Source organism: Capricornis sumatraensis, chromosome 23 (assembly GCF_032405125.1).
Source record: "Capricornis sumatraensis isolate serow.1 chromosome 23, serow.2, whole genome shotgun sequence".
Classification (NCBI taxonomy): domain Eukaryota; kingdom Metazoa; phylum Chordata; class Mammalia; order Artiodactyla; family Bovidae; genus Capricornis; species Capricornis sumatraensis.
The window spans coordinates 21,258,332-21,273,618 of NC_091091.1; the positions used below are offsets into that span (position 1 = coordinate 21,258,332).

Sequence of the window (15,287 nt, forward strand, 5' to 3'; positions counted from 1 at the left end):
GTTTCCATTCTCAGATAATTTGCCTCCAAAATGTCACGTGGCTCCATACCTGCAGCAGATAGAATGGTCCCCAAAGATGTCCACGACTGAATCTTCAAAACCTTAAGGATTTACCTAACACAACTAAAGGGACTTCACAGATGTGATTAAGGACAAGATGGCAGATTGTCTGGTGAGCCCAGTGTTACTACAAGAATCCTTGTAAGAGAATGAAGATGATGTGATGGCAGGAACACAGACACTGGAAGATGGTGTGCCACTGGCTTTGAAGATGGAGAAAAAGACCATAAGAAGCCAAGAAACATAGGTAGTTTCTAGAAGTCGGAAAAAGGCAAGAAAACAGATTTCCCCCTGAAGACTCCATAAATAATGAGCCCTACCAACCTTGACTTTGGCCCAATGAAACGGATTTCAAATTTCAGACCTCCAGAAACAATAAATTTGTTTTACACTACTAAAGTAGTGGTAATTTGCTAAAGCAGCAATATGAAGCTAATACAGTAAGTCCAAGTAGCTCCGATAAAATTGCTAATATTCTATAACTGAAGTCAGTTTAATAATTCATTGACCTTCACTGAATCCCACTGTAGTGTGAATTTGTAGGGGATTATGTCATCTTTAAAGTCCAGTGAGGGACTTCCCTGGTGGTCCAAGGAACCGGTCCCTTGGTGAAGATTCTGTGTTCCCAGTACAGGGGGGCTGAATTTGATTCCCGGTCAGAGAGCTAAACCCCACACACCGCAACGAAGAGTTTGCATGCTGCAACTAAAAATCAAAGATCCCACATGCCACAACTGAGACCTGGCACAAATATACATTAAAAAAAAAAAAAGCTACCTTTTAAAGCCCAGCTGGAAGTGGGTATTGAATTCAATGCTCATGGCTCTCACCCCTTGTATCAAATTGCAAAAATCTTATTCAGCTTAATCCTATTTGGAGGTAAAGTTTTGATCTCACCTGAGAGATGCAGGAAGATCCTTTTTTCAAGAATTGCAGTGATGCCGATGACAGGAGGCAATCATGAGATCAGGGATCTTTCAGCTTCGCTGGTGCTGGACCTGGAGAAGGGCTGCCACAGGGAAGGATGAGAGCTCGACGCCTCTTGGAGTCCCAGGGGACACCCCGACAGGCAGATAGCCCTTGTGACACAGCCCTGCTGATTCTGTAGCCCCTGCAAGTCTGCTTGCTCCCAAGAAACGCTCCTGAGTGGAGACACTGCTTGCTCTTGCCACCACCCTCCTCACCTCTGGGAAAGCACTGTCTGCTCCTTCAGACCACCTGTGAGTGGTGGTAAGGAGCAGATACTCCTCAGCAGCTTGCAAGGGCGGCAATCTGTTGTAGAAAACTCCCATACTGATACACGCAAAGCACTGCTGTGGATCTCCCCTGACAACCACAGTGGGCTGCATGAAAGGAAACAACGCAAACTAGAGATTGGAGAGACGAGCCCTGCTCTGTGGGACTGAACCGCCTGTCTCACCCAGCCCAGGTGCAATGTGAGAGCTTCATCAGTACAATGCACTAATAGATGCGAGAGTTTAAAATCCTGTGAGTTGGGCTTCCCTGGCGGTTCAGTGGTTAAGAATCCGCCTGCCAGTGTGGGAGACACAGGTTCGATCCCTGACCCAGGATGATCCCACATGCCACAGAGCAAAGCCCATGCACCACGACTATTGAACCTGTGCTCTGGAGCACCCAGAACAGCCAAAAAAAAAAAAAAAAAATCCTGGGAGCTGTAATGACCAGAGAGGTGCTACATGATACTCAAGGTTTCTCAGTCCTTAGGGCTAAGGTTCTGCAAGTGAAACACAATTCAGAGCACAACTATGTTCTTTTACAGCTTGTTTGTACTCCTGACCCTGAAACAGAATGGTCACAGAGTTCCAGCTTCACAGTTAATTAAAAGAGTGAAACAAAATTCAACTTTTATTAAAACCATGTAATTCTAGAGCTCACAGTTCACAAAAGTTTGCAGAATCATCTTGAGTTCTCACAATAATCTTGAGAGGGAGGTCCGGAATCTACACATTATAGACAACAGGAGATTCCCACCATCGCTCCCTGTCCTCCAAGGACACTTGGGAGAAAGTATCACTGAAGAGCTGCCTCCAGGCAGGAAAGGGAGCACATTCATGACAGGAAGCAAGCAGGCAAACCGGATTTGGAAATTTCTGTTGTGTCAGAAACATATGACACCCTTTCCTTCCTGGTGTTTTTTTTTTTTTTCGGTAATTCCTACTCTTCCAACGGTAGGCTTCCCTGGTGGCTTAGATGGTTAAGAACCTGCCTGCAATGCAGGAGACCTGGGTTCAATCACTGGGTCAGGAAGATCTCCTGGAGAAGGGAATGGCAACCCACTCCTGTATTCATACCTGGAGAATTCCATGGACAGACCCGACTGGTGTGCTATAGTCTATGGGGTCACAAAGTCAGCCATGACTGGGCAACTAATATACACTTTTCCAATAGTGAAGTCACTCAGTCGTGTCCAACTCTTTGCGACCCCATGGACTGTAGCCTATGAGGCTCCTCTGTCCATGGAATTTTCCTTCACTTGTGGCTTAGCTGGTAAAGAATCCGCTGCAATGCAGGAGACCTGGGTTTGATCCCTGGGTTGGGAAGATCCCCTGGAGAAGGGAAAGGCTACCCACTCCAGTATTCTGGCTTGGAGAATTCCAGGGACTGTACAGTCTATGGGGTCACAAAGAGCCAGACACAATTGAGTGACTTTCCAATAGCAGAAAGTTATATTTAAAAAAACAGATTATACAGGTGGTTCTCAAGTTTAACGTGCATACAAATCACCCGCAACCCTGACTTAGTAAGGTTAGGGTGGGGCCTGCCTTTCCAGTGAGCTCCCAGGTTACACGGGTGATGATGATGCTGGTCTGGAGACCACACTTAGAAAGGCAAGACCTAGCAGCCACTATGGAGAACAGTATGGAGGTTCCTGAAACAAACTAAAAAATAGGGGGAAATGCGCAGGCTCCTCACCTGAAGGTACGTACAGGACGGTAGGCTGGCAAGGAGCACAGCCTGGCCTGCTCTGGGAGAAGCATCCACCAGCATGGAGGGGAAAAGGACGGTAAGCGAGCCTGGCTGCAGTTCCAGTAGGTGGAGCCCTTGTTCTCCCAGCGCAGCAGCAGCGGCTGCTGGCAGTGTGCAACCTCTGCCAGAGAGCCCTGGCAAGGTGGGGGGCAGCCTGAGCCAGCAAGGACAGGAGCCTGCTGAGCAGGGAAGAGACACGCAGCTGCCCTTCAGAGCAGAACCCAGAGAACTTCCTGGCATCTTCATCAGCCATGGACTGAAAACTCACTAAGGACACCTACCTTGTCTGGTTTGCACTACCCAGGCACAGGCGGCTCAGCTTGCAGCCTGGCCAGCACCTCATCCTACTTACGGTACATGCAGTAAATGGGAGAACCACGCCTTGCAGCCCTGCTCTGCCATTTGCTAGCTGTGTGGTCTAGAGCTACTTGCTTAACCTTCCTTAAACTTCCATTTGTCATCTTCAAAATAAACAGTGATATATAAAAAACAAACAAAACTAAAAATTGGGCTTTCGTATGACCCAGCAATCCCATTTCTGGGCCTATGTATCTGCAAAACACAAAAACTCTCGATTCAAAAAGATACATGCACCCCAATGTTCACAGCAGCACTATTTACAAAACAGTCCAGACCTGGTAATAACCAGTGTCCATCAACAGATGAATGGGTAAAGATATGGTGCATACATACAACAGAATGCTACTCAGCCACAAAAACAGACTGAAATAAAGCCATTTGCAGCAACACAGAAGGACCCAGAGAATATCATATTAAGTCAGAAAAAGATGAACATCATACCATATCACTTATACGTGGAAACTAACAAAATGACAAACTTATTAACAAAACAGAAATAGACTCACAGACATAGAAAATAACTTATGGTCTACCAAAGGGGAGAAGGGGAGAGATAAATTGGGAATTTGGAATTAACAGATACACATCACTGTATATAAAACAGATAAACAACAGGGACCTACTGTATTAGCACAGAGAACGAAAGTCAACATCTTGTAATAACCTATAGTAGAAAAAAATCTGATACATAGATAACTGAATCATTTTTCTGTATACCTGAAACACTGTACATCAACTACATTTCAATAGAAAAATAAAAAGACCTAGCAGACATGTTAAACAATACTTATCTTCTCATAAACTTGCTCCCATCCCAATGATCTCCCCTTTGTTAAGGATTCCATCATTTCTCTAATTTCATATCTTTATAGGATGCTGCTTTTTTCCATTCACAAGCAATCTGAAATCTAAGCCAGTTAATTTTTTTTAATTAGATTTTTCTAACCTTTGATCTGTCCTCCCCTCAAATCATCCCACTATCATTAAGCTTTCCTATAAACAGGCAATCTGCTCAGGAAGCTTAGGTAACAAGGAGTTTCTCATCAAATCTAAATTCCCTGATGTGGACCTCCGGGGCTCTTTAGTTTATTGTCTGCTATGTGCCAGGCAATGTCCTAGCACTCTCTATGTATTAACTCATCCCACCCTTACCACAACCCCATGAGGCAGATAACAAGTATTATCTCTATGTTAGATGAGGAAGCTGAAGCCCAGGTTGGGTAAGTTGCCAAGGTCACAATGCACTTGAGTGTCTGAAGTCAGTCTGGCTCCGAACAGGGTGGAAAGGCTCAGCCTGACTCAAAAACTTAACATCAAAAACTTGATGTTAAGGTTTGGGCAGGTCACAATGTCACTGGACCCCATCTTCCTTCTTCGTAAAATAAGAGTTAGCCTCGCTGGCCTGTAAGCTTTCTCTCCAGAGTCTACCTTTCACCCGCGTTCTCTATTCCTTAACAGTCTCAGGCAACTGCTTCATGGGCACCCCCTTGGCCAGCGCTCCTGCTACTTCTCCCTCCCAACACCCAACCTGGCTTGAGCTGCAGTCTGACTCTATGTTAGCTCAGCACTAGTGCATCAGTTTCCATATCTGTAATGGCTGCGAAATACTTACCTCTCAGAATTCCCAGCTCTTCTGTTCTGCTAGGATTTTACTGCACGAAATGGCTTAAAATGCAGCATGGACATATTTTGAGTATAGAGTGTTTCTGCTGAAATCATATTTGAAAAGGAATTCCTGACTTGAGTTTCTTCACTTAGCCTCTCCCATTTCTTAAAATCTGAGCACCACTGAATCGTCAAGAAGGTACCCCCAGAAACATGAGGTGGTTCAGGCTAAACCAGGAAGAAAATCAAGAAAACATACTTATGGCCCTTGAAATGCTTTTATTTATAAAATAACTACTTAAATATAAACATCTCTAGGTATAAACACTATTCACGAGAGACTTTTGCGTTGCTGCCTTCTGATTGACCAGCAGACCCCGGGGTGGCCAAGGAGCCCCCAGGTGTCTCCTGACTCATGACTTTAAGGTAAAGGTGCATTTGGAGGAGCAAGGGCTGTAAGCTGTTCTTTATGCCCTTTCTTGCAAGACAAAATTCATGATTTCCTATTCCAAGGCAGGCTTTCAATCTGGGGCAGACCTTAAGAATAAGAGCCCTGCTCACATACAAACTTCAGGGGGGAATCTTAGTGTTAGGATCAGGAAACATCTTCCTGAGGTGGAGGAGGTACAATCAGGCACTTTAGATTCTGTTTGGCTTAGACCATGGTCTCTGAAGCAGGGGGGCTGATGAAACAGAGAATGCTTATTTCCAACTCTAGGATAAGCTACTTCTGGACTGTTTACCCAGATTCAAATGAGATAAACGTGCATTACGGTCTCTTCATCTGTGGACAGTAGTGTGGAGGAAGGGGAGAGGCATCCAGTCTCCCTCTGGGCTGGACTGGCTTCAGCCCACTGCAGAATGAATCCCCCAAAGGGAACAGTGGGAGCTCTGATCCCGTTCTCCCAAAAAAGTCTATCAGCTATTCAGCTTCAGGAAAGAAGCCAGGAAAAATTACTGTACACAGACAGTACAGAGATGGTGTCAGCAAGGTGTGGAGGATAGCACCTAATGGGAAGTGAACCTTTCATATGAAAGTTCAGGGGAAAGGAAGATTCTAAACATCTTTTAAAAGGAGAAAGAAGTACTAGGTTGGCCAGAAAGTTCGTCTGGGATTTTCCACTGGATCTTACAGAAAAACCCAAATGAACGTTTTTAGCTGACTCAATAGTTGAATTTTGCCCAATCTGGAAATATGGTGAAATAAATAAGAAAAAGATTACAGATGGCAGTGTTTTAGGGATGTTTAGAAATAAGGGGTGTGTGTGCAAACATGTGCCAGACACTGAGGTTTTAAAACACCAGATTTGGTACAATGTTGACAAACTTCTTGCCACATTCAGAGGCACAGCCTGAAAGGGCTCCCAGAGAACTCATCCAAGTTGGTTTCCGGTCAGTCGATCATGGAGCATGGGGCCACCCCACTCAATATGGCACAACCAACATCAACTTCTTCTAATGCTATAGCACAGCTTCTAGCATATATTGGATACTGGTCTTCTGATTGGAAATTTCTCATTTCCAAAGGCTGACCCCAGGACTTGCTTCTCTTTTCACGGTCACTGAATCACTTGCAAGCACCAAGGTCCATTTCAAATTCTAGAGATTCTAGTGAGCATCAAGGCTGACAACCCAATCAGAGAACAAGACTTATGCCCCACTGTGCCACGATTAAGCAATGTGGCAGGGCTAGTGTCTCAGGAGCAGGAGCCCTCTTGGCGGATACCAGAACCCTTCAGCAGAAGGAAGTGAAGGCAGCAAGGTTGAGTGGGAAGCAGAACAGGCTCAGGTGTACTCAGCTTTGCGGATATAATTGGATGGAACGTAACCCTTTTTCCCATTGACTTCAGCTAACCACCATTCTGTATTTCCTGTAACATCTTTAAACTCTAGGATCTTGAGTCTCTGATTGGCTGACACACTCAGCTCATTTGGGTTCCGTGCCTTGAAGGTATAGACAGCAAAATAGACCTATGAGAGGGAGAGAAAGTGAGTTAGGAAATGGGAAACATCTGAGAGCAAAGCTACCCAACAGAATTTCCCAGGGTGATGGGTACCGTCTGTATCTGGACCATCCAATATGGCAGCCCCTAGACACACGGCAACTGAGCACTTGAAATAACAGCTAGTGAGATGAAAGAACTTAAATTTTAACTTTACCTAACTTAAATGTAAATTAAATATGGCTGATGGCTACCATAATGAATAGGACAGCTTTAAAGAAAACCAAAATTTACTTACTCTTTCAGAGTTGCCTTAAAAGGGGAAAAAAGCTTCAGTCAGTAAGGAAGATAGATGAGACATGAGGATGCTCTTTCATATACAGAAATTATGTATTTAAAAATCTTTACAAAACAACAAAAAACCCACATCTAATCCCAAAGGAAGAAAGGGTGCTCACTAGGTGCCCATAACAGAGCTAGCATGCAAAGCGAGGGTGGTGGTCAGTGATCAGGAGGAGGAACCATGAGGCCCACAGGGGCACAGAGATGAACACACACCCAAGGGTGCTCAAGGACTGGAGCTGATGAGGCCAGAACTGAGATCCTTGCACAAAGTCAGAATCTCAGAAAGGGTCATTTCCTGGTCCATGTCCACCAGCCCGCTGGTGGGGCCAGAGCTGGGGTGTGTGTCCTGGGCTTGTCAGAACCACAGAGAGCTCTCCGACAAAGGTAAGACACACTTGGAGACTCATTGCTGCAAGTGAGCAAAGGCAGGTGGCCAGGGATTCCTCAGCTGTGGATGTGAAAGTGGCTTTAAAATATGTAGGTTTAAAATGTTTATGATACAAAGAAGGGGCCATTACAAAAAGAACAGGAAAAACTGAAACAATCAGAATTCTATTCCTGAATTCTAGAAATTTAGTTACTTGAATGAGAAGCTAAGTAGATGAGTTAAACAGCAGACTTTATACCAATGGAAGAATCATTGGAAGTGCATTGGAAAAGTGTGAAAAGCTTCATGGTGACACCTGGTAAACGCCCCACAACACTACAGCCTGCAAAATCAGCCACCGAAGGTCCAGAAGAGTGGGGCTGCCCACTCTCACAGCAGTGAGCTTCTGGAAATCCTTTAAGGATTTATCTGTGGGCCCATCTCCAGGGTCACCCCCAGCCGGGTCAGGCCTTGCCCACTCCTGAGAGCTCATCACCTGCATCCACACACAGCGCAGTAACCATGGAAACCGAGCGCACTCACCTGGTTGCCTTCTGCCTCGCTACTCTCTGGCTGTTCATGTCTGTCATCCAGAGACAGCGCTGTTCTTGCGCCTGCTTTTATGAGGTCTCGACCCTGCCCGTTACGCCCTGACATGGAGGAACCAGCCATTTCTGGATGCCTAGAGTTTCGGGAGTTCCTCAGGGTAGGGGCAGGCTGGTGAAGGTCTCTGACCGCATCACCCGAGTCCCACGGCCTGTGCTGGGAGGGGGAGTCTGGGTCCGAGGGGCATCTGGAAGGACTGCCCTCTGAGTTCAAGGATGCGCTGAGAGTTCCTTGGTCAAATTCTGTCTGGGAAGATGCATCTGGAGGCTGTTTCTGGCAAGGCCCTGAGCTAAAGGACACAGCCATGCTGCTGGGGTTGAAGGTCAAGGTGCCGCCACTGTTCTGCCGCCGTGGCAACCTGGGGGAGGAGCTGCCGTGCTCCGACTCGGTGGAGGAGTGGCTGCCCACGGAGGCGTCGGAGTGGCTGCGGCGCGCGTTGTAGGGCTTCAGGAAGGAGCTGTACACAAAGCCCTTGGTGACTGCGGGGAGGAAAAACAAACACCAAGAGCTTTTCGTGGGAGGAGCCGGGAGGAAATCAACAGAGGGGAAACTATGGCTTAAGGTCAATACTGAGAGGGAATAAGACGTCAGGAGACGAAGAGAACAGACATCATCCCAGGGCACAAAGCGGATGGCAGAGACCAGACACTGTGGCTGTCGGTCCAACAGGTGAGTGACGAGGGGCTTTGCTGAGAACTGAGAGACAGTAACAAAAAGAACCACACGCCTGAGCATGAGCAGATGAAGACATTTTAACAAGAGCGCCAAACTATGGGAGCAAAGGTAAGGGGAAGACTTCACTAAGGATGTGTTCAAGTCCGTAGAGTGTGGTTAAAAAGGATTTAAAAACCGTCCTCAGCCTGACAGAGCCCCTCCCATATGCCTCCCTGCCCTCTCCACCCCTGGTTTAGGAATGCGGTGGGAATACTGAGAACTAGAGTAGGAAACTGCTTATATTAGTTAGAATACACACCAAACGTGTTCATGTCAATAAATTTCCTAAGATGAGGACAGAGAGGGCCTTCAGCTAAAATCTTTAGCACAAATTAGGAACTGAGATCTCTAACCTATAGGAAACACTGTTATAATACTGAATAAGAAAGTATTATCTGTTAGGCAGGGACCGGGAGTATGTAACCTCCACTTGAGCAAGGGTCATCTGTCTTGACCGTCAGTGTGTTTCCTGGACCTAAAAAAAAAGCCAGCTTGCATGTGTTCTCTTTTCTGAGTGATGGCGAGAAGTCCCCTAGGTAGACAGCAAGGGGTGGAGCGTCTAAGAGCTGACCCTGATGCTGTGGGCTTCCTGCTACGCCTTTAGTCATCAGGACTGTGGAGCTAGGAACCCAAGGACAGAGGAGCTCACACAGTCTGAATCTTCACCAAGAGGCCATCGGTCTATCAGTGGCTCTCACCTGCCATCGCCCTGGGGGCCCCTTCCTTTGTCCTGCCTTTCCCACTTCAATCTTTATTATTTTGGGTAAGCAGAACAGGGGGCTGGGAAAGGAGAAAAAAAATCCACAAGACACTTTTAAAGAAACTGAGAAATATTAAAATTTTCAGTTCTCATGGTATGAATACAGGTGTTTATTATAGAAGCCACAATCCTTCTCTAAAACTTTTGGGGCCAGATGTATTATGGGATTCAGATTTGGAGATTTAGGACTGGGTCAACACCCCATAGTCAAACCCATTCAGGTTTCTGTAGCAAAACATGACTAGTCACACCAAAAGGGAAAAAGTAAGCGTCATAAACAGCCTCTCATCATCTGTTCAGGTTTGTCACCAAATGAGTTCAGATCATGGGAGGTTTGGGCAAACTAGTTCTTTAAAAAAAAAACAACCCTCTGATTTTCAAAGCTTTTCAGATTTTGGAACTGTGGAAAAAGAATTATGGATTGGCATTATTCTTTGTATTTTACAAAAACAATTCTGTACCCCTTCCCTACCCCAACTCCCACCAGAAAGAAGGGGGGAAAAAAGCTGTGAGCTGTTTTTAAAGTCATTTCCTAAGTAGTCATGAGATAAAATTATGTTTGGGGGGGGGGCGCAAAAAATCCTATCTTACAAGTTTTAAATTCATATGTTCACAAAACACATGTAAAGAACTTATGGTTCACTCAGCGATGCAGAGGGCAAAGGACCCTTCAGGCAGGATTCAGTGCCTGTAAATGTAAAACAAGGCATCTTGCAAGTGAAGTAATTCCAGAGTCTTCTCTAGAATTTTTCAAAAAATAAAATAAAATAAAAAACTGGTTTTGCTCTATAATGACTTGAGCATTAGATGGAGAAAACTTTTAAGGTTTGGCTAAGATCAAGTGGTGGCTCAGACGGGAAGCGTCTGTCTACAATGTGGGCAACCTGGGTTTAATCCCTGGGTCGGGAAGTTCCCTGGAGAAGGAAACGGCAACCCACTCCAGTACTCTTGCCTAGAAAATCCCATGGACGGAGGAGCCTGGTGTCCATGGGGTCGCAAAGAGTTGGACACGACTGAGTGACTTCACTTTCTTTTTCCCTTTCATCAAAGACTCTCATATTTTCTGCTGGCCTACACAGGACTCAGGCACAGCCCAAACCACTCTTTTCCTCATTTAGAGTCATGGTAATCTGTGTCTGGGGCTTCTCTGGTGGCTCAGCAGTGAAGAATTCGCCTGCTGGAGACACAGGTTCGATCCTTGGGAAGGTCCCCTGGAGGAGGGCATGGCAACCCACTCTAGTATTCTTGCTTGGAGAATCCCATGGACAGAGGAGCCTTGCGGGCTACAGTCGATGGGGTCGCAGAAAATCAAGACACAACTTAGCGACTAGACAACAACAATCTGTCCTCTACTGTTCTTACCTCCGTTGTCAATCAGCCAGCGGTTCTGACTGCCCATGGGGTCCTTCTTCTTGATCACACCCACTAGGTCACCTTCCAAAAGTGAGACATCCAGGTCCTGGGCTGCATTGAAGTTCCGTTCTGCCTGGAAGAGCTTCTCAGGGGGATACCTTGCCAGGAGTGAGGCTCGAAGTTCTTCCGACTGGAGCATGTAACTTGGCTGACAGGAAATACGAGAGATGCCATCAGCTAGACCCCTCCCTGGCTGTTACCCCAGTAGCCGTATGTGATCACGCATGTTGTCAGTCTCAGAAACGGAGGCAATGACAGCCAGCTGCTCCCAGCTCCCATCACATGCTTTTGCACTGAGTCAGCCTATGTGGCTGGGGAAAACCATAATCTCTTAGGTCATGTTTTCGTGCCTTTACAGCTAGAGTAAGAAAATGTAACACATCCTTAGTTTTAGCTCTGTCCTGTGATTAAAATATGTGGTTAAACTGCCACCTAAAGAATCAAAATATCTAAGTGATATGAGTAGGTCTCCTTGTATTCTGCTATATGATTCTAAACAACTGAGACTTTATCTTGGCTTCTCATCTCTAAAAACAAATAATATTCATAAAATAAGAAAAAGTAAAGTGATAAAAAATGTGATACCCTTTTTTAAGATCACTGGAGACGGAAATGGCAACCCACTCCAGTATTCTTGCCTAAAGAATCCAATGGACAGAGGAGCCTGGCAGGTTATAGTCCATGGAGTTGCAAAGAGTCGGACATGACTGAGTGACAGACACTCACTCACTTTAAAATCATATAAAAATTTTTAAAATTATTTTTTAATTGAAAGGTAATTGCTCTACAGTCTACGGGATTATATGGGACAAAAATACTGAAGCAGAGACAGATCAGCAGTCTTGTAGATTATGACCCCACATGGTTTACCCTACTTTTCAGAATGTAGAACTGGGTTCAAAACGAAAATAACTCCAGGTAAAAAGTGATCAGCCAATAACTATCTGGCAGTTTATCAGATGATAATTTTTCCAATACCTGATCAAAAATAGGGAGCCTGGCAGAATTAACATATCCTTAAACCAGTTCCCTTAACTGACTGACCAAAGTATTAATATTAATCCTTTATTAGCTTCTTTCACTGTAGAGACTAGGCCCCAAGAATGCTTTGCAGAGGGCATTTGAAGTCTGTACCAGCTGGCATACTGCTGATGCCTAGTGATAGTAAGTAAAGAAAGAATGAGCACATGACAGATTTGAACTCAATAACCTTTGTTCTCCAATTATTATAAAATATTTAAATTCATTAAATTGTTAACTGGTAGAGACAGAGCTGAGTCAATCAATAATGTTGATGATAGCTTACTCGAATAATGCTTACCATGTACCAGGCTAACACCTAAGTGCTCTACATACTTTAACTCGTTTAACTTGCAAAACAACCCTATGATGTACCTAGAACGATTATTGGTGCTTTAGACATGAGGAAACTGAGGCTCAAGGACACAGAGTGAGTCACTGTCAGAACTGTGATCTGAACCAAGGTGGTCTTGCTCAGGAGTTCACAGCTTAACCACCAGGCCATATGAGCGTCGCTGGTTGCACTCACCATGCCGAGGAGCGGCTTTCGGGTGGACTGGCGGTCCATGGTTTTCCTCTCAAATGGTCTCTTGGTGGTGGGAAGAGACTCTGGGAAGAAGGTGAAAACCTGGAGCTGCTGCAGGACCCTGCTGTGCTCCTCGTGGAAGATGGCAATCAGGTTCCCCTCCCTGCCGGTGACTTTAAGTAGCTTGAGTCCAGGCACAAGATCAGAGACAGAGGGGAGAAAAGAACACACGTAAAAGACCCCAGGATTGGCACAGTCTCCTTGAAACTCCTCAAGTGTGAGCCACCAACACTGTAGCCAGGGGGCCGCAGGCCCAGCAGCCCAGCTCCTCCAGGGTGGCTCAGGGTGGAAAGAGACCATTCAAGGCCATGGGATCCCCAGCACTGTCAAGGCATCAGGAATTCCAGTTCCCAATGAGCTTGACCCAGTGACATAGTTAACCTGCCTAGCTTAATAATGGCTTGACAATCCTGACATGCATTGCCCAAAAAACTTGGGGAGAACCTGGGAGTCCCCTTCTCCATGGGGAGGGAGGGTCTCACCGAGAGCAGCGGCTTCAGTTGCTCCAGCGCCTGACGCACAAAGTCACAGTGGGCCTCAGCGTAGCCATGCACGCAGTTGCTAAAGAGGCCCTGCGCGTACTGGTGGAACTTGGGCAGCTCATCTAGCAGCTGGGCATTCAGGGCCTCATAGTTGTTCCGCGCCGACTGCAGCTCCTCCAGGGTTTTCTTGTCCTTCAGCTTCTCCGCCCGTTCTGTACAGTTATAGAAGTCCAGAAGCTTGTCGAAGCGTTTCTGCACCAGCTTGTGGGGTCCTGTGAACATGCTCAGTAACTGATTCAGGGGAGAGATGACCAGCCGCTCTGTCCTCTCTTTCTGTGAAAAAGAGAAAGGCACAGTGTTCAGTCTCAAATTTGTTATTCTTAGAACACTCTCCAGGTGGCTTTTGTTACATCCTGGACCACCTGCTTTGCTCCAAGCTAAACCTGTGCAGATCCAACAGTGTTCTGCCTACCTGATACCAGATGTCTGCACACAAAGCTTCTCAGCTTGTAACTCTTCACCCAACAATCTGCACACACCAAAGAGTATGCAAAACAGCTCCACAGTTGACAATAAATGCCCAACTACATACATTAACATGATGTTGCATTATAACCCAGATGTGACCATCTGTCTGGTATCACTTATGTGTACATGTCTATACATAGCCTGAATTTAACTTAAGGTTTAATTGTTAAAAATAGAATTACCATATGATCCAACAATCCCACTCTTGGACAAATATCCAGACAAAACTATGATTCAAAAAGATGCATGCATCCTCATGTATTCATAGCAGCACTATTCACAATAGTCAAGACATGGACACAACCTAAATGCCCTTCGACTGATGACAGGATAAAGAAAATGTGGTACATAAACACAGTGGAATACTACTCAGCTGCAGCAACATGGATGGACCTAGATATTACCACACTAAGTGAAGTGAGTCAGAAGGACAAACACTGTATCATACCACTTATATGTGGAATCTAAAATCTGTCACAAATGAACCTATCTATGACACAAAACAAAATCAGAGACAGAGAACAGGCTGCTGATTGCCAAGGTAGAAGGGGGTGGAAGAGGGAAGACATGGAAGTTTGGGATTAGCAGATGCAAACTGTATATACAGAATGGATAAACAACAAGGTCCTGCTGTATAGCACAGGGAACTATATTCAATATCCTGTGATAAACCATAATGGAAAAGAGTATGACAAAGAATATATAAATATACACACACACACACATATAAAACTGAGTCACTTTCCTATACCGAAGTAATTTACACAATATTGTAAGTCAACCATAATTCAATAAAAAATAAAAAGATTTAGTGGTTACATAAATCTGGGGTACAGAAACTTTCACACACCCATCGTATCTTCTACTCATAACTACTTAATAATTGTTTCCACTTTTCAAAGATTTTTGTCTAATTCTAAAGGGATAGATATCAAGGGCGCAATATGGATACAAAAAGAACATAAATAGGCACTTAGTAAATTTTTACTAAGATGCTACTGTCAGAATATCTGTAAGCTTCCCAACTATCATGTTTTCTTAGCCTCAAGCATCCAGAGACCTCCAAGATACTATCAAAGCCCATTCATTTCTACTCAGGATCTCTCTCTCTCTCTCTCCATTTAGAGTTTCCCAAGCAATCTGACATTTAGTAGTCTTCATAAAGTAGTTTGTGCCATTTCAAAGATCTACTTGTTAAACTATTAACTGTGCCAAAATATTCCTTTTAAAATCATTAATCCTTTAGTTGTTTTCTTTTGGTCAGTTATCAACAGTGATACTAGATTAAATTTCCTAGTTTTCCTCTGTCCCCTGAAATTGGGCTGGTCCCTAGCTATAAAAAAAATCTCTTTGCATATATGCAGGTCCTACCTGTCCTTTTAGCTGACTGACTGAAAGCCACATTCTGAATATAAAATCCTGATATGAATTTAACTAAAGGGCACTGGGACTCCTGGTCCATGGAAGCATGTCTCTATGGCATGAACTTCGCCAAGAGCCGGATATTAGA

General features: G+C 45.0%; 1 protein-coding gene across 1 annotated transcript in view; it reads right to left on the bottom strand.

Moving 5' to 3' along the window:
* Positions 1–5,366: 5,366 nt before the first annotated feature.
* DNMBP (dynamin binding protein) overlaps positions 5,367–15,287 on the bottom strand; it is a 48,913-nt gene continuing 38,992 nt past the window's right edge. Inside the window, exons 10-14 of the mRNA XM_068961297.1 lie at positions 13,250–13,582; positions 12,711–12,890; positions 11,111–11,309; positions 8,212–8,753; positions 5,367–6,984 (exon numbers count right to left, since the gene is read on the bottom strand). Of these exons, the coding sequence (XP_068817398.1) occupies positions 6,799–6,984; positions 8,212–8,753; positions 11,111–11,309; positions 12,711–12,890; positions 13,250–13,582 (1,440 nt within the window). The 3' untranslated portion in view covers positions 5,367–6,798. The remainder of the gene's footprint in view (positions 6,985–8,211; positions 8,754–11,110; positions 11,310–12,710; positions 12,891–13,249; positions 13,583–15,287) is intronic.